This window comes from Zootoca vivipara, chromosome 1, assembly GCF_963506605.1.
Source record: "Zootoca vivipara chromosome 1, rZooViv1.1, whole genome shotgun sequence".
Classification (NCBI taxonomy): domain Eukaryota; kingdom Metazoa; phylum Chordata; class Lepidosauria; order Squamata; family Lacertidae; genus Zootoca; species Zootoca vivipara.
Window position 1 is genome coordinate 103,025,036 of NC_083276.1, and position 26,471 is coordinate 103,051,506.

The 26,471-nt window shown below is 42.5% G+C and overlaps 1 protein-coding gene across 48 annotated transcripts in view; it reads right to left on the reverse strand.

Annotated features, from left to right (window-relative positions):
* NEB (nebulin) overlaps positions 1-26,471 on the reverse strand; it is a 165,752-nt gene that overhangs the window by 22,960 nt on the left and 116,321 nt on the right. For 40 of the 48 annotated variants that reach the window (XM_060279861.1, XM_060279859.1, XM_060279848.1 and 37 more), the window contains 19 exons: positions 26,231-26,335; positions 25,070-25,174; positions 24,005-24,109; positions 22,592-22,696; positions 20,220-20,324; positions 18,451-18,558; positions 17,525-17,629; positions 16,609-16,713; positions 16,394-16,498; positions 15,373-15,477; positions 15,119-15,229; positions 13,725-13,835; positions 13,343-13,444; positions 12,846-12,950; positions 10,935-11,033; positions 5,947-6,057; positions 5,263-5,367; positions 4,323-4,427; positions 2,334-2,438 (listed from right to left, as the gene is read on the reverse strand). In XM_060279861.1, coding sequence (XP_060135844.1) covers positions 2,334-2,438; positions 4,323-4,427; positions 5,263-5,367; positions 5,947-6,057; positions 10,935-11,033; positions 12,846-12,950; positions 13,343-13,444; positions 13,725-13,835; positions 15,119-15,229; positions 15,373-15,477; positions 16,394-16,498; positions 16,609-16,713; positions 17,525-17,629; positions 18,451-18,558; positions 20,220-20,324; positions 22,592-22,696; positions 24,005-24,109; positions 25,070-25,174; positions 26,231-26,335 — 2,007 coding nt within the window. Of the gene's footprint in view, positions 1-2,333; positions 2,439-4,322; positions 4,428-5,262; positions 5,368-5,946; positions 6,058-10,934; positions 11,034-12,845; positions 12,951-13,342; positions 13,445-13,724; positions 13,836-15,118; positions 15,230-15,372; positions 15,478-16,393; positions 16,499-16,608; positions 16,714-17,524; positions 17,630-18,450; positions 18,559-20,219; positions 20,325-21,842; positions 21,948-22,591; positions 22,697-24,004; positions 24,110-25,069; positions 25,175-26,230; positions 26,336-26,471 lie in introns of all 48 variants that reach the window. The other 8 variants (XM_035131587.2, XM_060279864.1, XM_060279796.1 and 5 more) reach the window with 5 other exon arrangements.

Genomic DNA, 26,471 nt, shown 5'->3' on the forward strand with positions numbered 1-26,471 from the left:
ATAGGAGTAGGAAAAAGAAGAAGAGGAAGGGGGGGAACAGAATTTATTTTGGATCTGTGCAGGAATAACATTTTCAAGTACTGTACTGTTAGTTTTGGGTCTGTCTTGCCCTTGTTGTGCCAAGTTTGCTGGTCGGCCATTCGGTTTTGGGTGGGGTTTAGCAGCATGGTGTAGTGGTTAAGAGTGTTGGACAATGGCCTGGGAGACAAATTCAAATCCCCACTCAGCTATGCAAATCACTGGGTGACCTTGGGACAGTCACCGTCCCTGGGGCTAAAATGGAGAGGGGAGAACCATGTACCCCAACTTGAGTTCCTGGAGGAAAAGGTGGTGTATAAAGGTAAGGATAAAATAAAAATACATTGCAAGCGCCCACTTTGTGTCTCTGACAGCAACAAGGCTTTGGATGAACATGAGATTCACAAAAGGTAGGGCTCCAGTCTTTCAGTGATCACCAATGTGCTCAGTTGGTAAGATGCCCTTAAAGCCCACAGTAGTGTCATTCCTATGCTTTAGTACTCACTAATTGTTATGATCAGCCTAAGGAAGGGAAAAGCCCAGAGCCCAAAAGGGTAAGCATCCCATAAACCCGGGGGGGGGGTGTCTAATTGCGTTTTGAATGGCAATATAATGAAACAGTTGACAGAATCACCCAAAGGACCTTATACAAGTATTTTTGCCTTGTACAAGTTTCACTCTTGGACAGAACAATGTGGACACTTCGATCAGGCTATGAAATCAGTGTGTGATTAAACAACAAGCTAATACTGGGGGGAAGGGGGGTGCTGTAACACTCAATACAAGCAAGGATTTTCAGTGCTGAAGCCTAACAGTTGCACAACTAACCCTGCTGATATAAAAGGATTGTATATGAACAGGATTGTGCATGAAATTGAAGGGGTGAATGGCATAGAGATGGGCACCAGGGGTGCCAAAACACAGGTAGGCCTTTAACAACAGGGTAAATATTAAGGCAAACGTTAACTCTGATTTAGCACTGGCTTGTAAGAAGCAAAGTGGACTTTGCACCCTTTCAAGCGCTGTTCAGGCACTGTATTGGGAAATGATGCGCAGAGGAGGCTTTGAAAAGGTGCAATTGGAAAGTGTTTCAAAAGACACACGAGAGGATGCTTGGCAAAGCCTCCAGGGAATGGGAAAGAGTAAAAGAATTGCGTTCTCTGACTGCTTATCTTCCTTTTCTTTAGAAAAACGTGAGAGGCCTCCTAAGTACAAGACGAAACCCAGGGCTCAAACTTCCCTGTATCCAGACCCTTTGCACCTGTGTAATCAGGGATTGTTCTTTATCAGGAATGGCAAAGGAATGTAGCAAGGTGTCAATGACTGCACATGGCAAAGACAGCAAGGATCTGTAGCATTCCTGTAGAGGAGGGAGCAGGCAAGCTGTGGGCCTGGCTATGGCAGGGAATCAGGTCTGTAATCTTGCTTGTCTCTGCGGTGCTGTGTTACTTCCTGCTTTGGAGACCAGAAGCACAGTTGGATAGTTATGGACCAAACTGTGCAATAGAGTCTTTATCTCATGTTTTGATCTTGTCCTCTGGCACACTTGCCTAAAAGACTAGTCAATAGACTTTGAGGTGGTCGTGCGGTGAAATGTGTTTTTTTTGGGGGGTGGGGGACCCACCCTGATACAATTGACAGAACCACCCAAATATTATCGACTGAACACCTTATACAAGTATATTTCACCTTGTATAAATTTCACGTTTGGGACAGAACACTGACAAAACTGAGTTCAGGAAGGTCAATGGAAAAATTATAACTAGACACAAACAAGGCTTGAATGGTGTCAGCGAAAGTTGTTTATTACAAATTATATACCGCTGCTTTTAGCAGCCAGTCCAATCTTCTGTTAGCCCAGGGAAACTGACAAAGTGCAAGTCCTTTTTTGAACCAACACTCCTGTTATCACCTTAATTCAACAAATACAAAGTAAATTAATAGCTTAGAGTCTGTAGCCTCGCTCCTAAACTTCTTTTATTTGGCAACTGTGAATCAGATTGTAATAAAGTGCAGCCTGTGTGTCCCCCCCCCCCCAAGGTTTTGACTACAACCTCCATCATCCCTGATCCAGCTGGGGCTGATGGGAGCTGTATGTCCCCCCCCCCAAAAAAAAAAAAACCTGGAGGGCACCAGTTTGAGCAAGGCTGTTATAGGGCGAACAGAGGCATGATTATTTCAATTCTAGTTATACCCTCAGAAAGCATCTTCCCCACTAACTGCCTGAACCTGAATGGAAATAATACAACACCATGTTGTCGTGCCTTCATTTTCCAACATGAAACAAGGCTTCATTCTGCCACAAAGCACCTTACCTCGCTTTGCATGTGCTGAGACTCCTTAGCAGTGAGGTAGGTTGGTGTTTCAAAGTCCAGCATGGCCTTCCCTCTTTCCTTTTCATATTTTTCCTTGTACTTCACCTGCCAAGAGGAAGATAAATGTTATCTCCAGTGCATTGCTAGATATAGAACAGAAATGTACAGGGGGGACCCTGAAATGTGGAAGGGAATTAGGTCTCTTCCCCAAGCTGCGCTCAAGCAACAATCATGTCAGTCATGAAAACTGCATGGCACAGTGAGGATCACATTCATCCAGTGCTTTACCAGCTGCACTGGCTCCCGGAGGAGTACAGGATCAGGTTTAAGGTGCTGGTTTTGACCTTTAAAGCCCTATGCGACTTGGGACCCTCGTACCTACGGGACCGCCTCTCCTGGTATGCCCCACGGAGGACCTTAAGGTCCTCAAACAATAATATTCTGGAGATCCCGAGTCATAAGATGGCTAGATTGGCCTCTACTAGAGCCAGGGCCTTTTCAGTACTGGCCCCAACCTGGTGGAACGCTCTTTCCCAGGAGACCAGGGCCCTGCAGGATTTGTCATCTTTCCGCAGGGCCTGCAAGACAGAGCTGTTCCGCCTGGCCTTTGGGTTAGACTCAGCCTGACCCCTGTGTTTTCTTCCCTCATGGCTTGGATTTGTGGACTACTTGAAATGAGGCTGCACTTTAAATTTTGATACTGTATTTTAATCTGTATTTTAATTAATTGTTTTTATGTTTTATTGTAATTCTGTTGGTGTCAGGCGCCCTGAGCCCAGTTTTTGACTGGGGAGGGCGGGGTATAAATAAAATTTTATTAATATTATTATTATTATTGTGTGCCCCAACACAGTCTGCTGCACCTCACAGAGGAGTGCCGAGAAGCACTGAAATGCTGCTACCAGATGTCAAGGGTCAAGGCCAATTTCTATGCTCCGATGGCAACTTCGTTGCCGTCCACTTCTTCACACGTCAGGGCCCCATAAGATATGAAGCCACAACTGCGTGGTTTGCATGGTTTGTTCACACAGCATTGCCTGTGTGGAATTTATGAATAAGGGTTCAGAGAACGGTCTGAAAACCAATGCACGAAAGTTTTTTTGTTCAGTTGGAAAATAGCACAGATAGTTAGAGGGAACATTAACAGGTAGGTCCCAATCCATTTTCAGACCTGGATTTAAGGCAAATTTTGAATTAGCAAATACTGTAACTCCTTTGTAACCAGTTTATCAGAATATAGGCAGCTATATCTCACATGCAAGAAGTGTGCAAAACTATATATCCACAACAGACTTTAAAATGACGTTCAGTTACATTTAAAGTGCCAAGGCTTCTTTCTGGCAAATTCTGTGAAGGGAGCTAGGAGCTCTAATTGGAGGATTCTAAGCCTCTTTATGGGGACGCAGGTGGCACTGTGGGTTAAACCACAGAGCCTAGGGCTTGCTGATCAGAAGGTTGGCTGTTCGAATGCCTGTGACGGGGTGAGCTCCCGTGCTCGGTCCCAGCTCCTGCCAACCTAGCAGTTCGAAAGCACGTCAAAGTGCAAGTAGATAAATAGGTACCGCTACAGCGGGAAGGTAAACGGCGTTTCCGTGTGCTGCTCTGGTTTGCCAGAAGCGGCTTTGTCATGCTGGCCACATGACCTGGAAGCTATACGCCGGCTCCCTCGGCCAATAATGCGAGATGAGCGCCACAACCCCAGAGTCGGTCACAACTGGACCTAATGGTCAGGGGTCCCTTTACCTTTAAGCATCTTTATAAAACTATTATTCCCGGAATTCCTTGGGAAAAGCAACTTCTTCATTTATATTGTAAATGTACTCCAAGTTCAAAAGGAGTTAAATGTTGAAATAATTTTACTGCAATACATTTTTTAAAAAGTGGTAAATTTGCCCCTTCTTGGCAGACTCACCCTTCTAGATTCTAGAATGCAATGCAATGGGTTGTGAATGAGAAATAAAAAGCAGGAAACACTTATCCATGACTTACTATGCTCTGAAGTTCTGAGGCCTCCTTTAGATGGATCTGTTCAAGGTTGTCTGGAATCACATGGTAGTGACCTTTACTCTTCTCATATTTCTTCTTGTACTGGTACTAAAGGGGAAGGTGTCAAAAACCACCTCAATAACAAAAAAGGCCTAACCTGATCAGCTTTCTAGCTCCAGCTGATCCAACCATTTCAACAGAAAGACAAGAAACCAAAACATTTTTTTTAAAAAAAAGAAGAAGAAAAAGAAAAGGGAATGCATAAAGGGGTGGAGGGGGGGGAGTTCAGACTAATGGTGAAGCACTTGTGATAGGTACTTTCCCCTTTCAATATTATGCAAGAAGGAACAAGATATTGTAAGTAAATAAAAAGAAAAGCCCCCCCAAAGAAAGAAAGAAGGGAGAACAAAAGAAATATAGTGAATATATGATGCAATTAAAATTGAAGACAATGCCACTTTGGACATCTTCTCTTCTTAGCATATTCATCATTCTGTGGTCTAACAGCAGGATGATAAAAGTTCAGCAAAAGCAGAATTAATTTTGAAAAGGTTTTAAAAAGTTAAAAGAAGAAGAATGTTGAAATAATATTAAGCACAAAAAATAAGTGAAATCAAGAGGGGGGAAATGGTATTCCTGTTAGTTAAAAACGAAAGTTAAAAAGGCAAAAAAAAAAAAGCCATTTACATGTGGTTAGAGGTTTTACAATATTAGCAGTTCTACAGCTAATAGAAAATGCTTGAGAGACTAGAGGTATTAATCCTGCTAGTCCACATGGGGAACACTCATTAGGCAGGAGAGAAGAGAGATCACTACCAGGTGATTTCCTAGGAACAGTCAAGGAGGAAAGCTGTTACAGAAATTGTTAGCGGATATTATCTCAGATAGGCAGGTGGATGAAATGCTAAAGTGACTATGATCTGAGCTTAGCTAAGAGGCTTACAGAACTGGCGAGCTGGCTGGTGTTCAAGACATGATGCATTGACAGGGATTCAGACATGTCTGTCACTGGTTTGTGAAGTTTCTTCAGGTCTGCCTTATATTTAACCTGATGGGGGGAAGTTCAAAGAAAAACAATAAAGGAAAACACAAATGATACTTAGAAATTGGGCACATTAAAAAGGAACAGGACTCAGTCAGACTTTTATCAATGTTCATTTAAAATCAATGTTCATTTATCTCTGTCTTTTACAAACGATAAAACTTTGTGTTTAGAAATCAGAACGTATTTTTGTGATAAGGATAATTACTCTTAAGATTTATTTCTAATGTTCAGTTTTTCAACATTCCAGCTGATGAAGAATTGTCGAAACAGGGTCTTGTCCTGGGATTTTTTCACTGGAATTTATTTTGATTTGCTTCACTATCATACTGGAATTGATTCCTAGTTGAATTCATCATTACATAAATAAAACCTTTTGAAGACTTACTTGAAATTCATCTTCCTCCTGGCCCGAGTTTTTGCAATTTACTGTTTATTTCTGGACTTCACCAAGAACTCCAATTTCTACAGTAATTCACCATGGTCTCCCAGCTGCCATTATGTGGTGATACTCATAAGCTTTTCCAAATGGGCCCATGAGCCTGAAAAGGGTTGGCAACTACTGGAGTAAAGGCCCACACATACCTCACTAGCGATGTGGTGGGCATCTTTTAAGGTCTTGTAGATCTTGGCTTCCTTCAGGTCGTATTGCGGCCTGTTGCCCTTCTCCTTGTCAAACTTCTCTTTGTATTTGATCTAATTCCAAGAGGAACAAGTGTTAAAACAAGGTCCTGAATTTTAGCTCGTCTGGTGCCAAGGAAGAAAGAGTCCATGTTCAGATTGTCAAAACTGATCCCAATTGCAAGCAGACAGGTTGAACAAGGCAAGGCATAATAAGACCTCTTTGAAATAGAAGATACCATTAATGAAGGCCAGGAGAATTCACATTATACAGCAATGAACTTGGCACACACTGCATTTACAAGATTTCATGTTGCATCTTTCATTCAGTAGTTGTGTTTCAGCTCATTTGAAATATATAACTCATTCATGGGGAGGGGGCGTCTGAGAAAATGTGTGCACGCAGCATGGCTATCAAGAGACACAAGAGCTAAATTATGACTGCATTGTGCATTTTTCTGTGGCCTAAAATTGATGATGGATGTTTCCTGATACAGGGCAACAGAAGCATCTGACTTTTTAAATATTTCTTTCCTGCCTTCCCTCCAAGGGATTTTGAGCAGCATTCAAGTCTCAGGGTGGATCTACACACAGGATAAAAAATGCTATAAATAAGTCAGAAACTAGATCATTATAACAAAAAAAAAAATTAAACCCCTATGGAAACATTTCCTGCTCTCTGGCGTCTAGTGTTGCATGTTTATAGTGCGTTCAAATAGTTGTTTCTTTACTAATGATGAAAGTAGGTTTGATTGAGAGTGTAATTTGCCCAAGACTCCTCCCAGTAAATTTTACAGCTCAGCATGGCTTTGAATGAAGATTTGTTCCACTGGAGCCCAATGTTCTACCAATACACTGCCTAATCAAAGAGGCAGTTGCATTTGACCTGATAACTATGATTATTGGCTTTAAGAGAAATTGCAAAAAGACTGATTTTAAATTAAAAGCCTTCTTCATGATAGAGAATAAAGGTCCTGCTAGATGCTCTATTCTCTCCGTACTAGAATTCAGCAGAATACCATGTTTCTCACATTATAAAACATCCCTGCAAAATAAGGCATGGCAGGATTTTTCTGAGGTGGCAAAATATAAGGCATACCTCGAAAATAAGCCATACCGCAGGTCTGTGGCAAAGAAGAGGAAAAGGAAGGGGGCTGCTCGGAACCGGCTGCTGCGTTAACCCCTGGGACCCGGCTGTAGCCTTTGCGCGCGCCGCGCGAAGCCCCGGGACCCGGCTACAGCCTTTGCACGCAGTGCGCGAAGCCCTGGGACCTGGCTGAAGTCTTTGTGCGCGCCGCGCAAAGCCCCAGGACCCGGCTGCAGCCTTTGCATGCGCCGCACGAAGCCCCGCTCGCAGACAGGCAGGCGCGCGAATGAACGAGGGAGGTGAGGAAATGGCCAGGAGAGGTTTCCCACCCACCCCTCCTCCTCCCACGGCCTTCACATACGGTAGCTGGGCAGCCAGTCACCGGCTCTAACTACGGTATGGACTTTTTACCTCAGGCGGGGAAATGGGGTGGGGGTCGGTTGGCGGCGAGGGAGGGGCAGAAGGAATCTGAGGGGTTGCATGCTGACGCGCATCTTGCCCCCGCCGCGCAAAGCGGGCTGAGGATGCGCGCCCGGCTGAGGCGCAGGCATGGGGGGGGGGGGAGAGAGCAGCAAACGTTTCCTCAGGCGATCCAAAATAGCAGGGTGACTCCCTTGCCTGCCTGCCTGACTCAATCAACTCAGCAAAACCACCTCCGCTCCCCAGCTCACTGCCCGGTGTGGGAGCGAGAGGACACACACTTGCAACAGGACACGCAAAACGCGATAGCGGGGGGAGCTACTGCACTACCCACGTACCGTAATAAAAATAAGACATCCCTTGAAAATAAGCCATGGTGTGTTTTTTTGAGGAAAAAATAAATATAAGACGTGTCTTATAATATGAGAAACACGGTACTACAATGCACTTTTCTTTACAATGACTTTCCTATGTCCTCTGATGGACAGTCCAGTTCTGCCTGACAATTGAAGTGAGCAAATGCGGCATGGTTACTTTCATTCTAATGGAGGAACAAACAGATCAACCATGTTTTCAGTCGAAGAACTCGCCAGGGGATATTATTGATTACTACTACTTCGCACTGTTAGTGTGCAAAGTACACAGAGCAAGGTTCTTAAGACTGAAAAGCTTCAAGGAACTCCATGAAAGAAGAGGTAAGATATTAGTCATTTGCAAGAGAGAGAGAGAAAATAGCAGTTATACAAATGATGGCACGAGCCAGCAAAAATTAAGCACCTGGATTCCAAATGATTTCAGTGAGAGCTTATGGTGTATTTTAGCCCTCTCTCGTTGAAATCAATGGTTTGATATGCTTATTTTTACATGGATGGCACCCAATCTTCACCCCACCCCTAGCAAGAGCTGATTGACGTAACTGATGAAAGGAATAGATCATGCTTAGGGAGCAACGCACATGGCTGAAAAGAAGAAAAGTTTAATGTTAGAAAACTGGAAGATGCCGCAGTGCAGATTTCAATTCCATTCCATGATTCCGGATGTCTAAAACATGTTGGCATGTTTTTATCCACACAACCCTGTATCCTTCATGCTGGATAGCCTCATCTTTTGGACATGGGTTGACAAAAGATGCCAGTGGTCAATATTCAAGTGACAGTCAAGTACACTGTTTATGTTTAATTTTTTAAAAAATGCAGGACACTCTGGGCACTGACGCTCTTGGGAAGGACAAGACTCTTCCTACAATGACACACACACACACACACAACATATTACAGGTGGATGGGGACCATTATGGGCCACCACAATTCAGAGATGTATTTTGTGTCTGATTTCTGAATGAATAGTGGCTCCACAGGGCACAAGCTACTTTCTTAGAATACTCTGTAGGTTTCAAAAGCATTTTGACATTTGTCGTGAGGACCCACTAGATCAAAATGCAAGTCTCTCGTTAATAGTTGCAATTTCCATCAGGATTCCGTACTTGCTAAACAAGATTTGTTAATGGATATGAGATAATGAACAGAAAACAAGAGGCAGGGGGACTTGTTTCAATATTAAAACAAAAAGCAGCAACAAAACTGCAAGACACAGCATACAAGAGTATCAACAGCAGTGACAGCACAGATGACATAAGACACTGTGTAGATGGTGTTTTGACAGTTTTCATGGCAAATTACTGCTGTTTCTCACAAGTAGAGATGGACGGTTTCTCTGACATGCAGCTGTCCCATGCAACAATCACAAAGAGAAATGGGAAATTAAAACACCCCCTTTATTCCTTATGAAATTTCTGTCCATTACCTGTAGAAAATTGGGGAAAATATGTCATTTACTGTACTTTCTAAACCATTTGAGAGCGAGTGAAGAATCATCTGAAAATGTCTGTCTGCAAATAACAGTAGTTAAGTAGCTATTTGCAAGAGTTTAGCAATTTGTTTGAAGGTAATTCATCAGAAGCCTTTTCCCTAAATTGGTGGCTTTTAATAGGGGTGCCCACATGTTCCATTCAATGAATGTAGACTTTGAGTACTGGGTACAGAAATAGTTGAGCTGTTCACTCGTACATTTTTTTACATACAGCATTCTACAAGAGCATGTTTCGTGTACCTGTGTATGCAGCAGTTGAGCTATAGCACTCGTACCTATGCTCATTGCAATGTGTGGACAAGCTGATTCTGTTTCAAGAAACCCTGGGTTCTTAGTGAGAAGGTTAGTAATTATGATGGTGATGATGATGATGAAGATAATAATAATAATAATAATAATAATAATAATAATAATAATAATAATTTATTTGTACGCTGCCCATCTGGCTGGGTTTCCCCAGCCACTCTGGGCGGCTTCCAACAAAGATTAAAATACATTAAAATTTCACACATTAAAAACTTCCCTAAACAGGGATCCTTTCAGGTGTTTTCTAAATGTCAGGTAGTTGTTTATCTCTTTGACATCTGACGGGAGGGTGTTCCACAGGGCGGGCGCCACTACTGAGAAGGCCCTCTGCCTGGTTCCCTGTAGCTTTGCTTCTAGCAGTGAGGGAACCGCCAGAATGATGAACTAGCTTCCCCAAACAACAGCTTGTCCACTGCTACGGCTCTCCCTCGGCCATCCTGGAGAGGATTGGGAATGTTCTAGGATATATTCTCAGTTAACTCAGGGCAACAAAATGGTTCATGAAGTCTGGGCAGCATTCTACATCAACTGACTGTGCACATGAATTGGGGAGGAAGCACACTGCAGAGTGCACAGTTGTATTCAAGTGCAGATAGTTGCCACAGTTCCTCACCCATATATTGTATTTTCCTGAAAATAAGACACTGTCTTATATTTATTTTTCCTCAAGAAGACACTTGTGGCTTATTTTCAGGGGATGTCTTATTTTTTATCACGCGTCCAGCCTTGCCTCTTCCATGGTGCCCTCCAGAACTGCGCCTATCACTATGTCTTATTTTCGGGGTATGGCTTATATTGCGCAAATGCTTAGAAATCCTGCTATGGCTTATTATATGGGTATGTCTCATTTTCGGGAAAACAGGGTGTGTGTATATATCTATCTCATACAGAACATGGATTGTGCTCTTAACACACTGACATGAAAACTAGTGAATGCTTCAGGAATTGCCACCAATGTCTTATAGAGGGAAGTGTAAATGTTTGAGTAAATTCCCTACTTTGATGTATTTTGGGCACCTCAAGCCTTTTCTTGAAGCCAAGACATTCTCAGAACAAATTCACTGTCGACGAAATTCCCAAGCAGAACTTTGCATAAGGAAGAAAGGGGGGTCGTCTCACAAATCCACAAGGTTTTAACGTTCTTTTTTAAAATAAATAAAAAATAGAAGCAGTGCCTTGAACACTTAGGATTGTGCCAAGAATATAGAATGTAGCAAGAGACTCGTGAAATTGGTAGCAGCATAGGAGAGCCGCTTAAAATCCATCTTACATGGCTACTTAGGACATTAGCTTTCTTAACGTGTCTCATCATGGGCGTGTCGTATGATGCAGCCCCATGGCCCCTCATGCGTCCTTTGATGTATTCTACCTACAAAGCGTAGCAAGATAGCAAGATTAGAATGGCAAACCTCCAAGATGGACAAAGCAAGAAGCTGAGAGAGAAGAGCTGGTGATGTTCCCCTCTTTGTGGGAGGCAGGGAGTCTCGTGGGAAACAGCATGGGTCAGAAACACACCAAGTGAAGTCGGTCAAAGTTTGGCAGAGAGGAAAGAGGCATACGCTAGCACCAAAACGCAAAAAGTTAACACGTTGTTTGACATACTTTTTTTAAAAAAAAAAAACAAGCCTGAGGGGAAATTCCAGTGCTGCTACCCTCACTATAGAAATATATAACAGCACAAACATTAAAATGGCTGCCAAAGAAAATTGATAAGGGAATAACTGAAGAGAAGACAATAGAAAGGAAACATTTTGCCTCCCAGTACACAGCAAATGACCAAACATTTATTGCACGCTTTTTAACACAAAAATTGTTTCAGGTCATTTGTATGGGAGCTCAGTGCCTTCCATATGTTGTTGGACTCCAGTTTCTATCAGCCCCAGCCAGCATGGAGAATGGTCAGGGAAGATGGGAACTGTATTCCTCAGGTTCCCCATACCTGATTTACATGGAGGAAATGTCAACTACTGAAATCATTGTTACTATGGCTAAAGAAAGGCAATTAGCATCAAATCTTGGCATGGTCAGGAATCTGCTAAGGGCCAGCACTCCAGCAGGGCACCCACTGAACCTCTCTTCACCACGACCAACCTGCTTGTTCACTCATCTTTTGCTCTGGCTCAGACAATAGTGGTGATGTAAAGGATGAGATGAACCCTTGTTGGTTTTTTGTGGGGGATTTTTGCATTCAAAACAGAAATAATTCATTTTAAATGCAAGATAAGAGTTTAGTAATAAAAACCAGAGAGAGAAAGGGAAAGAAAAAAAAGGAAGGAAGGAAGGAAGGCAGGCAGGCAGGCGGGCCCAGGCCCATGGAAACATGAATTTGGATTACTTCCCTCAGCAGTGCTACTATGTGAGAACGGAGACTCTGAATACACAAGGAGTTCCTGTCCCACTCAGTATAATGGGTGAGGCAGCTCCCAGTGTGTAAAGGGTGCCTTCAGCACAATAATTGTCTCTTCAATGAGCTAAATAGGAAGCTCACCTACACAGGGACACAATACACAGAGTGTAGCATCCATGTACCACAGCAGACTTCAATAGGCAGTCAATACCTTTCAAAACAATCTAACCCCCTAGGTCAAGAGCTTGATCTGGGATGGCAGAGTTGGAAGGGACCAGGAGGGCCATCTAGCCCAAACCCCTGCAATGCAGGAATTTCTTTTGCCCAACGTGGGGCTCGAACCCACAATCCTGAGATTAAGAGACACAAGCTCAACTGACTTAGCTAACTTTCGGGGTGGGGGTGGGGCGATTTTGGTGGCAGCAGCAAAACAAGGAGATATTGAAGTACATACACCAGAGTCCAGCACCCGGGTGTGGATGCAAATTGCCCACTCCTCAGCTATCAGATTGATGATTGGATGACCAGAGAGAAGGAAACAATCTCCTTCCTCATTGGATCTGTACAGAACAGTGGAGTGTGTGTGTGTGGGGGGGTGTGTGTAAGGCTCTTTGCTTGTACTGCATATCTATGTGCATATGAGATTGTGAGGTGGCCACAACCACGACTGACAGACAGCCCTGGAGGACTTGGCCAGAAATTATTAACCACCCTGATCTCAAATAAATTACCTCCAAAGCTGCTTTATCTGTAAAGTCAACATTACGTCAAAATGATTGCAAAAGAAAATGTATGCCATATGGCTACAAGTTAACGGCAGCCACCTGTTCATACCTGGCTTGTAAGTTTGGACACCTCCTTGGCAAGTTCAATATCTGGACGTCCAAGCATGCTGACTCCCATGCCAGCTTCTCCTCGAGCTTTGGCTTTATATTCAACCTAAGACAAATATATGAAATGTCAAGGGGTAAAACAAAACACAAAAACAAAACCACTCTGGCTTCTACATACTGAAATGAAACTACTTACAGTAGTACCTCTACTTATGAATAACTCTACTTATGAATGTTTCTACTTACGAATGGAGCTCCGTCCGCCATCTTGGATGCGGTTTAGATAGGATTTTTTCTACTTATGAATTTTTAGATAGGGTTGCTTCTACTTATGAATTTTTTCTCCCAATGCATTCCTATGGGATTCGACTTACAAATTTTTTCGACTTACAAATGTGCATTCGGAACGCATTAAATTCGTAAGTAGAGGTACCACTGTATATGCATGCTGTCATATGGCTACAAGTTACTGAACAGTTACACTCATAAAGTACTTACATCACTGACTAAATGGGAGACTTGGGTGGCTTTCTTAATATCAGGGCGATCCGCCACACTACTGTAATGGAGCTTGGATTTGGCAGCCTTTTTGTATTGGATCTAGGTGAACGCAAGGATAAAGAGAAGCAATTACTGTTGCATTTTCTTTGTAAGGAAAGAACAAGATCCTCTTGATGATAATGTTTTCACCAGAGCTATTGTTGACGCCCAGCATCCATGCGAAAACTGCATGCGTTCCACTAAAAAATTGAAGTTGGCATGGAAAAGCTACAGCCCCCCATGTCAACGTGTGTTTCTCCTATGATCCACGGCTTTGGAAGAATTATCCCTTAGATTGCCCATCCGGGGTTTTAATGGCGTAACTGGAGGAATAACTTACAGTGCTCTGATTCTTTGCAACTTCCATGGCGTGTTTCACATCAGGAGGCTCCAGCATGATTGAGTAGTCTGACTTGCCTTTCTCTTTGTGGAATTTCTTTTTATAATTTGTCTGTTTCGGAACAGAAAAGAGGTTGTGTCACACATTCTTCATCTGAGGCTTACTTTGCTGATGTTTATAGTAAGAAACATAGGTGATGACTTCTACGCTTAAGGAAGACAGGTGCACATTCGCGTCCGTGCTCACACATGTAGGTTAACTAGCTTTGTTTCCTGATCTGCTGTAAGTTTTCCTCTGCGGTCATAAGCTCTCCGCATTAAAGAGAGAGAGAGAGATTCAAAGGGCAGCTTCATAAATGAGAATAAAGTTGACTGTAAGGATTGGTCCCTATGTGGAAAGTCCATCAGTCAAAAACACTTACAGCTTACAGCTGTCAACAAACAGATATTGTATTGAATGGTTGTTCCCCTGCTGATTTATGGCTATTTAATCCAGCAGAGATTTTCGCCAGTCAAACAAGGATCAAGGTGATCTTCAATTATTGCTCCTTCCTCTACCAATCCCATGCTCCTGAGTGCTGGGGAATCCCTTGGAAGAATATAAAAGATGGGACACATACCCAAAATCATAGGGGGCAAGCACCAAGCAATTACTGAACCTATGTCTCCATATTCTATTTACAATTATTTTAAAATGACTAGAAAGAATTAACTGCAATGAACCCAATTGTGCATGTGTGTGTACACACACACACACACACACACACACACACACACACACTGTTGTAGTTCTTCAGCCGCTACCACTGCCACTCATTTCTATCACACCCTTTTATTTGTAAAGCATTTCAAAACCTTTGCTCTATGTCAGGCACCCCCAAAATCGGCCCTCCAGATGTTTTGGGACTACAATTCCCATCATCCCTGACCACTGATCCTGTTAGCTAGGGATGATGGGAGTTGTAGTCCCAAAACATCTGGAGGGCCGATTTTGGGGGTGCCTGCTCTATGTTCATAATCAAGTCCCTTACCAACAATTCATTCAAACAGGCATAGATCGCGCAAACTCATATCAGAATAAACAATTTCCAGATTTGACAGCCTACAGAAATATATTTGAAGGCATTCTCTCTCTTTTTCAATGCACTAAGCTTACATCTACACACGATTTCAGAAACTCTGTTCAACCAAGTTATTAAACTTATGCTGATATTTAACTATGTGAGCTGACATCAGCCGTGGTGAACAGGGAGCAGCACCATTTCAGTAAGCCGTAATTAGCATGAAGTATAATTTATAGTGGAGCAACAACAGTTTCCATCACCGAGTAAACAAAACAAATGCAAGCGTCAACTCAACCAGTGATGTGACTATAGTAATGCAAAAGTAGTTTACCTCACTGACGTTCTTCGTTACGTTTTTGACATGAACAGTGTCTCGTGTTTCGGACAATTTTGTAAAGGAGCCATGCGGCAGGTGCTTCTTAACATGTTCTTTGTATTTGTTCTGATGATGAAGAGAGACAACGGTTATTGAAGTAATATATATAAAATAAGGAATAAATGCTGAAAACTGGATAATTATATACATACATATGTATACATACATACATACATACACACACACACATACAAAAATAAATAAATTACCTCAGACACAAGAGCACTAACAGTCTTTGCAAGAAGGATCTGAGGAGTATCTGGAACTGAGTGGATAGTTCCCCTTTCCTTGTTATGCTTCTCTTTATATTTTAACTGGGATATGAAATGGAAAGATATTAGTTTCAAGCAGTGTATAATAGACAGGTCTACACAAATGGGCTCACCGCTGATGAGCATTTGTTTTATTCTGGTGTGAGTCTTCATCCTTCTCTGGACTACAGAAAGGCAAGAGCTAGCTCAAATTTTGCATTAACTATTGGAAAGCTTTGGAGGACTCTATTCTAAAGTCAGAACATAGCCTGGGAAAATTTCTACCCTTCTACCCGTATGAGAGAAGAGTGATGGATTTTCCTGACATTGATGGAATTTTCCTGCAGGGCCGTCTCAAGCAGGTCGGGTGCCCTGGCGCTGAGGCGCGGAGATTGCTCTGGTGCCCCCGCCCTTGCAGCGCCCCCCCCTGCCGGCCTGGCGTCCCGCGCCACCGGGACTATACCTAGAGCCGGGCCTGTTTTCCTGACAGCCCTATGCCCTTCAACTAGTTTGGAGTGAGGGCGCTGGACAGCCTTAACAATGCAATTGTGCTGGGCCTTGGAGATGTTTGGAGTACATCCAGAGCCCAGTAAGGCACTAGTAAAAAGGCAGTGATTTGGGCTGGTTACAAAGGCTACAGAAAATTTGAGGATCCCTTTAAATCATGGTAGGTATTTCTTTCCTTACCACTATTACCATAACTGAACCTGACATTAAAAGGTATTTTTGTTATCCAATGCTGAAAGTGTTTGTCGGTGTGATTGGTTTGCCCTGCCTATTTACAAAAGTACAATCATTTGCTAAGATTTAAATGCTGATCTGAGTGTCTAAGATTTACAAAGGGTGGGTGGGTGGAAACAAAATAAAAAAAATTCCTTCAGTAGCACCTTAAAGACCAACTAAGTTTTTATTTTGGTATGAGCTTTCGGGTGGGTGGATGGGAGCTTACATTAAAAGGATTTTAGAATACTGTACTCACATCACTCGACAAGATTGCATTCTGCAAAGCCAACACTGTGCTTTTGTCATCTGTTATGGATAGCTTGCATCCTCTATAGTACTCTCGGTCATATTTGTAATCATACTACAAAGAAACAGGAGAATAAAAGTGTCAGAAGTGCAGCCTGCGGCACCAGAGGTATGCCTTGCTATGTCAGGAAATAAAATGGGTGCGTGTGGTTTTAGTTTCCTTACATCACTCTGTTGCAAAGATGATTTGGCATTTTGAATGAAGTCCGGTCTGTCCACAGTCCAGTGCCAGTGAGCCTTAGCAGCTTCATATTTCTTCTTGTAATCCAGCTGTTCAAAGAGAAATATATAAACAATGTAAACATAGACTCAAGCCATTCTTGTAAAAGGGTCACCATAAAACAAGAGTAAAAAGTATATTTTTGATTCCCAAAAATAAACACATAACTAAATGTTTGGGGGTGAGATGCAAACTTCCAAGTCTAGGAATTCTGGCACTCCCCATAAAGGTTCACTTTCCCTTAGCCATTTAATGTTGGCCATCCAAGGCTGAGCAGTTGATAAATCTCCTATTTTTACCAGTAGGCTGGGAGCGCAAAAAAACCCCAAACCACAATATGAGTGGGATATGTTTGCCATGGCTTGCGGACTGTACAACGCTACAGACAAACAGGTCTGTCACTTTTTACTTTTCCATCCATATCTGCCTTTTTCTCGCTCTTCTACAGAATTTTAGCTCTGCTTGTGCTGCTGTGGAACAAGCATGGGAAAAGGCATAGCCTTAAAAGGAAAAAGACAAAGGGGTTTTATGTTGGGAACGACCCATTTTTTTAGCTGTCAGGAATACAGCATGTTAAAAAGGATGTTTGCTCGTACATGGCTCTTTCAGGAAGCTGGGAATTTGCACCACCTACAATTTGTACTCTGCCCAAGGGGACGGGGGTGGACATTTCTCTATCCCACACATATCTAAAGTTGGCATGAGATGCACCACCTCATCCGATCCGGCTAGGAGTTTCTGTAAGCATATGGAAATTAGGCACCGAAAGAGGCCTCAGATGAGTGGGACCTGGGAGGGAGCCCTACTCCCTCAGTTTCCCTTGTAAGGCTTAGTCACCGGCAACAATAGCACTGGACTCACATTGCTGTTTACTTTGTAGGCCTGCTTGGCAGCTTTGATATGAACAGAATCCGATACAACGTTGCAGTGAGACTTATTCTGTTGATAGACTTCTTTGTATTTCAGCTGTTGGAACAACAAGAAGGTTAACGTTGCACGTCTCTTTGCACAGCTAAACAGAAATCACCCCAGGGGATAATTGTGTTAATCTGCCCTGGTACTGAAGGAGGCACTGAATTTAGCAACATCTGAGCAGTGGAGCCCCATTTGCCCTAAGAGAACCACCTCCGCTGCATCAAAGTATCCTCCTCCACTGGCAGCTCCCACACTGTTCCAGAAGATTCCCCCAGCCCACCAGAATTGCATGAGGGTTGTGTTAGGAGCTGCAGAAGAGAAACAGAGATTTGGCAAATGTCACTTCCGGTCTTCTGCCAAATGGGAGAGTCTGCTCCTGCTGGTGGAAGCAAAATCTAGTACCAACCCATAATACGTAAGCCTACGGGTCTTTCTCTTAATCCCCATAAAAAAGGTAAGCAATCTGAGTGGTAACTAATGTGTAAATTAAACTAATTTGTAATGAGAAAATTCATTAATAAATTCATTCATTCATTCTCCTACCATGAATCTATTGTTTCAACAAGTATTGGCTTATAGCAAATAACCATACTTATAAACACTGCTTTGAAATGTGAGCTATGTCGAAAATAAAGAATGATATTTAAATAGTCCAAGGCTTAGCTTTTATAGTGACGCAAACAAAATCTAATATATATCACCTTACAGACTAATGAGCCAAAAATGAATTTGGAACTTTGCTAGATACAGTTTATATAGAATGATTGGTCTCTCCTGAAGTATAGATTTGCGAGTAGGGATGCTGGAGGCAATGAGCTGGGTCATGTCCTATCCCATTGGCTCCAGCAAGGTAAATGATATTGTTTACTTACGTCGCTTACTCTGTCCTTGACCTTCCGTACGTGGAGTAACATGGGAGTATCATGGATTGTGGTATATCCCTTTGGTTTGGCCTTGTTATATTCCAGTCTGTAGAGGATCTGGCAGCAAGAAAGGGCCAAGTTAAGTACAAGCAGTCATTAGAAATAGCATTTTAATTTATTTATTTTTAAAATACCCAAAGTGAACAGATATGTATTGTTGTAATTTACCTTAGACTATCTGAAGGAACTGGAGAAGGGCTGCTCCATCCTCATTCCCATTCACTCCCATGGGTTTCCCACTGATGTGTTGAACAGCATTGGATTGGAGGATATATCTCCCCAGTCAGAACCTTACCCACCCAGTGCACCTCTAAGCTGGTCCGGCTTGTGGATTCCACAGCTGGTTGGCCAGGATGCTGGACCGTGATGGCCCTTTTGACCTGATCTGGTGGGCTTCTTCTTACGTTCTTCTACCCTTAACCCACCCTCAATGTGTATGAGGAAGCACACAGTTCCTCCCCATCTCCTAGTGAGCTGTCCTCTACCTGTAAACGTGGGGACGGGATGTCCAAATGCTGCCCAGGTACACACAGTCTTGCCCAGGTGAAAAACTGCATGTTTGATTGCTGCGCTCAAGTAGGAAATCAGCTAGGCAGTTTTCACCTTCACGATCTGAGCACTCTCTACACAGGCAGCATTGGGATGTTCTGCTTTGGCAGGTGGAAGTGGTAGAGGGAGGGATGATGTGCTAAGCGTTTAGGATCATAATCAGGCATCCCCAAACTTCGGCCCTCCAGATGTTTTGGACTACAACTCCCATGATCCCTAGCTAACAGGACCAGTGGTCGGGGAAGATGCCTGATCATAATCATGGCTATCGGGCTTGGACTGCAACCCTTCCAACCATTGGCACTTATCTTATCTGGACCTGCTTTTTACTCAAAAGTCTGCATGAGCGCATCCTCCTGGTAAGTTTTCCACTTTCCTAACATATGCTTTGAAGAGTAGGAAGAGCAATGGAGAAAGCATGGTTTCTTACACTAAGTATGTAACCTCTCACATGTGGGTGTGCTACTTGTGCCCAGCCAGTGGCTTCCTATCTACAATGGAGAGAAGGCATATTGTGGATGGAAACATGGATAGGGTGGTGTAGGAGGATAGTGGCTAGTATAAGGAAGACGCCAGGCTCAAATCCCACCATAGGTAATTGACCAATTTTTGGGTTAGTCACTGTTTCTCAGCCGAACCTACCTTACAGGGTTGTTGGGATAAATTAGACAAAGCCAATTTCGCCACTTGGAAGAAGAGTGGGATGGGTGTGGAACTGTCCCATGTACCCCCAAGCCACACAATACATCCGTCTTCTGTAACACGGTGCATCCCAGATGTTGTCAGACTGCAACTCCCATTGACCTCAGCCAGCATGGCCAATAGTGAGAGATGATGGGAGTTGTAGTCCAGCAGCTTCCGGGGGGCACCAGGCTGGGGGAGACTGCACTAAGCAGTTGGTGGTTGCTGGAGTTCCCAAGCTTACTCATTTGCCTGAGCATTTTTAGACAGACAGTCCTTGTTGCTGTTTCCAGTCCTTGTTGCTGTTTCCCTTAGCTTCACAGTTCCACCAGCCCTATCCCCAAACTGGCAAGCTGGGTTTCTCTTACTCTCCCATCCCCTCAGTCCTAAGAAAAACCCTGGCTATCCCCATCCTTGTCACACAAAGATTAGTCCAGAAAGACACCATACCGCCCCCCCCCATTGCTCATGACCATTTCCACACTTACATCACTGATTTGCTTATTGACTTTGGTTGTCCTCAGGTGTTCCGGAGTATCCACGATCGATGTAAACTTGTCCTTCTGCTTTTCATACAGCTGTTTGTATTTGTACTGTGGATTTTTTTTTAAAAAAAAAGCAGCAGTGAATGGTGGGGAATGACAGCAAAACAACAACAACACCCTGCCACAAATGCACATTTTAAGAAGAGACCTAGCCTTAGCCTGCCTGTTCCAGCAGCTGTCATAGAAGTCAACCGAAACTGTGTACGTGGGGGGAGCCAAGCCCACACGATGGAAATGCCAGAGTTAAGCTTGCTTTTGGTTACGCTGACTTCAAAACAGGTCAAGTGTGGGGCAGTGGCTGGAGAGCTAGATTTGGACATGGGAGCTTATAGCTAAACACCCTTCAGCTATGTGGTTCCAGGGTTGGCCTTTGGCAAGTCATCACCTTTAACTTATCCCACAGACTTGATGTGAGGGGGGGGAAATGGGATAATCCTATGCATCCTTCCCAGGGCCGGAAGCAAACACAATCAATAAAGGAACTAAACTAGCAGGGTTTGCCGCTAGTGGATAAAACCCCAAACTCTACGATCGCACTAAGAAATCAAAGGAGCCACTTACCCGAATAAGAAGAGTGGGTGAGTAAGCATTTTAAAACGTGTTTAAGAAGGGTTTTCCCCCCTGCTCAGTCGAGCCCACAAAGTCTACTGAGATGAATGAGGTTCTACCAGTTTATGAGTGTGGATGGCAGAACTGTAGTGACTGGTAAAGTTTACTGAGTTGATTTGTACCTTTGGCTAGTCTCTTCATACAACAGTAATATAGCTTTGGTTGACCATGCACCCGATCAGCATTTCAATTGTAGCGTGGGGGTGGGGAGGCTTTGAAATGTGTTACTGTTGATTATGCTGATGACTTAAAATATACGAAGTAATGAAATGTATTCATGGGGAAATGGAGAACTGCAGAACGTTCTGTGCAGCTGGAAATCTTGGTTTCTAGCTTATAAAAAAAATCGGGAAGCCTTAGCAGTTGTCTAAGAACAATGCAAAAAAAGGAGCAACTTTTAAAATGTTGCTTCATTTTCACCGCATGCAAATACAAAGCATGCAAGGCAACACAGAGCATGCATAAAAGAGGGGGAAGAAATGCATGGACAAGGAATGGCAACACATACAAAATAATGGCAAGAATGCGCTAAGCAGGGCTTGGTGATCAGTACCATAAGTAAGAAGACATTTGTATAGGTTGGATACAGAGAACCCAGTCTGTGGCATAGTAAAGCTGGTGCATTTTGCTTGAAGGTGGCTGGCATTCCAAACCTAATCATACCTCCATGCAAATAAATTTCATTGATTTCAATGCAAGTTACTTTTAAGTGAATGTGCTTAAGAACAGCCTGGCACCCTAATCTTTACTTATTTTGCTGCAGACAAAGAGGGTCTCCTGCTCAACTGAACTTTACCATTTCATGTCCAAATACTTGCATATTAATTTGATTGTGAATCCCAACCTCTGGAGTTTGAATACTATCTAATGCACCTGGTATTGGAGCTTTTCATGGATCCACAAGGTAACTTAAGTCCAATTTTGTAACAAGAAGCCTACAATCCTATGCACACTTACCTGGCTCTCCTGAATTGTGTTGTACAATGCTGTCAGCATATCTGGTCGCAGAATTTCATTACATCCATGTTGCAGGAACAACTTGGCACTAGCCTTATATTTTTTCTGTGCATGCAAACAGCAACGAAGCACAAAAAAGACTTATGAAGACAAAGAACTACCAAAAAAAGCTCTAGATCCCAGAACAATGAGATTTAGGCCTTTGGGATACTTATGTATTCTCAGAACTGCACCAATGAACAGCATTCACCAAGGGCAGCAGAATCAACAGACACAGAACTGAATTTTAAAAATGGAAAAACGAGAGTATTACAATGCCATCATTATGCAATAATCTAGTTTCCACGCCATTTTCCTTGTAGCACATTTTTGCCTTTGAGCTAAATGGCGCAGAGTTCATTCATTTCTTAGGTTATCTTTGCAACTCGACTGACATTTGGTAGAGTGATTTTGACAGTACATTGGTGCATAGTTTATGAGATCACAAAGTATGAATAGGCTCACTCAAAAAGCTGCTATGCTGTTTTGGGTGGCAAAGTACAGACAGGCTCACTCAAAACGCTGTTGTGCTGTTTTGGGTGGCAAAGTATAGATAGTTCCAGATACAAACAGAGGGGAAACCTTTGTCAATATCATAGGCAAAACCTATGACATCATTGACTGCAGGCATTTCAGGCAGGTAAAGAAGTGGTCATCCAAGAGTGACAATAGCCAGATTCTGGATGTTCTGGCCAGCTCTGTCACAGTACCTGACTGCTTAGTTCGCCTCCCAATTTGGCCAGCAAGGTTCTAGGGTCATCCACCACAAGGGAATACTTATCCTTCTTCTTCTCATAATCAGATTTGTACAATTTCTGTTCACATCGAACAGTAGCAAAGTAAAAAAGTGGAGGCACAAAGATACATTGAGATCAATTCAAAAACCCATCAGCTACCCATTAAACAAATCCACCCACTTAAAGAGTAACACAATAAAAAGGAGAACGGATATAGGCAATGGAAAACACAGACCTGCAATAGCTTATACAGTTCAAGTATTACTGAAATGTAAAACTTGCTGGTGGGTCTTACTCCTAAGTAATCGCGTAAAGGGTTGCAGCCTTAAATGTACAACACTAAAAGATATCAGCCCTGTAAATCCTGCACCTCCACCCTCCATTTAGTTATAGTTCTAACTCTATGCATTTATTACTTGCATAAATTTAGTATAAAATATGTGCACATGCTATAATACATAGTTCTGCATATAGTGTAGATTGGGACATAGCTACTATTTATCATTCTGAAATAGTGCTATGTAATTTTATGTCTAAAGTCAATGGATAGAACAAACACCATTAAGATGTACTGTTGGATAAGTTTTAAATGGTTCTTGTTCTTGTATTTGTATTTTAAAAAACACAATAAAAATGTGTAAAGAAAAAAAGAGCACTATGTGTAAAGACCACAATCTAGGTAAAAGGTAAAGGTAAAGGACCCCTGGACAGTTAAGTCCAGTCAAAAGTGACTATGGGGTTGCGGCGTTCATCTCACTTTCAGGCTGAGAGCGTTTGTCCAGCTTTCCGGGTCGTATGGCCAGCATGACTAAACCGCTTCTGGTGCAACGAGACACAATGACTAAAGCCAGAGTGCACAGAAACGCTGTTTACCTTCCTGCCACAGCAGTACCTATTTATCTACTTGCACTGGCGTGCTTTCGAACTGCTAGGTTGGCAGGAGCTGGGACAGAGCAAAGGGAGCTCACTCCATCGCGGGGATTTGAACTGCCAACCTTCCAATCGGCAAGCCCAAGAGGCTCAGTGGTTTAGACCACAGCGCCACCTTCATCCCCACAATCTAGCACAGACTTAGTCATACTTAACACACTGGGTAGAATTCAATTGGTGTAAAAGAACAGGGAGGGGAAACATTTTCAGTGACTTCTCCTCCTGCTGCACAGGACTTGGAAATCTGAAAACATGACATGAAAATCTATAGTTCCAAGAAGAGGAAAAATCAAGTCCTATGCACCACCATGGAGAAATATAAAGTAGCCTTCTGGGCTGTTTACTCAGAAATATATCCCATGTAATGGAATTTGCAGTCCTAGATTCTCTTTCTTACTTACTTTGTCTAACAAATTTAAATGGAATTGTAATGCAGAAGCCTGTAGTTCTACTTACCTCATTCACCAGCTGAGTAGCATACTTAAAATGCCTATTAATTGGACTATCAGCAACATACTTGAACTTGGACTTTATCTTCTCAAATGACTCCTTGTATTTACACTAGAAGGGCATAAAAGACAAATTTTTTATTTAAAAAAAACTAAACACCAAAAGCATACATTAAAAAATCAATCAGGTGTAAAGGCGTGAAAGAAATATTGCAATTACTTCATGTAATTATCATGTCAGTAAGTGTGAGATTTACTGATTTGTTGCTGTAACTGCATTTGTTTATCTGACAGCGCCGGTCTGCATGGCACTGCAAAACTGGAATATGATACAGTGTTCCAAAAACCTGCTAAAGCTCATTATGTTGGTAATTACATAAACAGTACAATCTTATACAGATTTGCTCAGAACTAATATTCAGTGGAGATCACTCCTAGGTAGGAAAGCATAGGATTGCAGCAGAGAACAGTTCAGACTTAGTAGAGGATAGACTCAGGCACCAGGGAAATGACACCATCCCTTATTTATAAAAGGATATGCTGATGTGTAAATAGCACCTCCAAAAATAGATGGCACAGTGGGCTTTTCACGGTGCTTTTTTTAAAAAAACGAGGTGCCAGCAATCGTATCTTGTTATGTATATACTTGAAGTATATACATATACTTAAAGTAATGTGTGATCTTGCACTGTTGCCCTTCGTTTCAGTGGAGCCTGAGTAGATATTCCCACAAAGCTGGGCACTTAATACCCTATATGTTATCATACCAATGATTTTTCACCTTTGCAGTTATTGGGCAGTTCAGTCAAGCTGTGTGTGCTTAGGTTGGCTGTGGAGAGTTAAAACAAATGACTAATCTTGTTTGTTCTGAGCAGAGCAGTGCTTGGGTGAAGAACTGCTTTATAAACATGATCTCAAACTTCTTGTCTGTATTTGCATGCATCCATCCCTACATGCAGTGCCTCACCTCAAATAAATACAAAATTGAATGTATGTGTGCGGAGCAAGTTGGAGAAAAGACAGAGAGAAATCACCCTCTTTAAGCTACCAGGCAATATAGAACCACACATACCGGACTGTACAACGTCTTATTCTTTCCTGCAAGAAGAAGATCGGGAGTATCCCATGCATAACAGCCAATGCCTCTGAGCCACGTTAAATCTTCCTTATATTTAAACTGTAAAAGCAAAATAACAATGTTTACCACAACATGAGACAATTACAGGAGAGCACAAAAAATGTTATTTACTAGAAAAATCTCAGGCATGGGATCATGTGTATATTTAGGATCGTAATGATCTAAGTATACAGACTGTGTGTTATAGTAGAGTATGTGCTGTTTCTAATTGATTCCAAATGTGGGCATTTCTGTCAATAGCAATAGATTTGACTGAATTAAATTCCCTACAAATTAAATTGGGGGAGGGGATGATAGTATAAATGGGCAGTGTTTATTGTTGTTGTTTCAACCATCATGGCCATAGGTATCAATGGGTATTCTCAGCTAGATCAATGTAAGGCTAGATCAGTTTTTAAATATTTGCATTTTGCAGAACAATGGCCTTTAAAAGCTATAACAACAACATAAAGACCCCCCCCCCCCAAAAAAACACCAAGAAAGACCATGGGGCTTTCATGCTTATTTCTGTATCAGCTGCTCACACCTCCCATAGAAAAAGAAAAGCTACATCTAAGAGTTAGTAGCTGAATATGGACAAGGGAGGGAGCAGAACTTCTCTTTGTGCAAGTGAAATATGCCTTCTGCTTGAGCAAATCGCTAGATTCCCACCCAATCCTCCTTTCAACCTATCTGCTTTTAAACAAGGAAAACTGAATTGCTGTTAGCTGCTCCTCATTATGTGGCTTAGCTATTGTTGGTAGAAGTGAAGTTTAAATTCAGAATCCAGTTCAACTATCCAGGAGAGCTTGTCCCCAAAAGGGACAAAAGGGTATCTGAAGAAGTGTGCATGCACACGAAAGCTCATACCAAAATAAAAACTTAGTTGGTCTTTAAGGTGCTACTGAAGGAATTTTTTTTATTTTACTTCGATCCAGACCAACACGGCTACCTACCTGTACCCAAAAGGGAGGCAGGGAAATGTCAGCTGAAGCAGAAAACTATTAATCACTTTTCTCAACGCATTTTGCTCCCCTCAAGTAACACATTGCAGCCTATTGCTTTGGAAGGCTGTCAGCATGCAATACCCAAGTGTCAAAGTTGATCCACACTCACATCACTGACTGCATCGGTGACGGCACGGTGGTGGAAATGGTCTGGTCGATCTGGGATAGATCTCCAGATTCCTAATTGACTCATGTAGTTTTCTTTGTATTTCACCTACCAAAAAACATTTATTTTTAAAATAAGCAACACACTAATCACCTGATGTTACAAGGTTGACAACAGTGATGGTGCAATCCTATACACGCGTACTAAGAGAAGCAACTCCCATTGTGTTATTTATCTGTTAAAC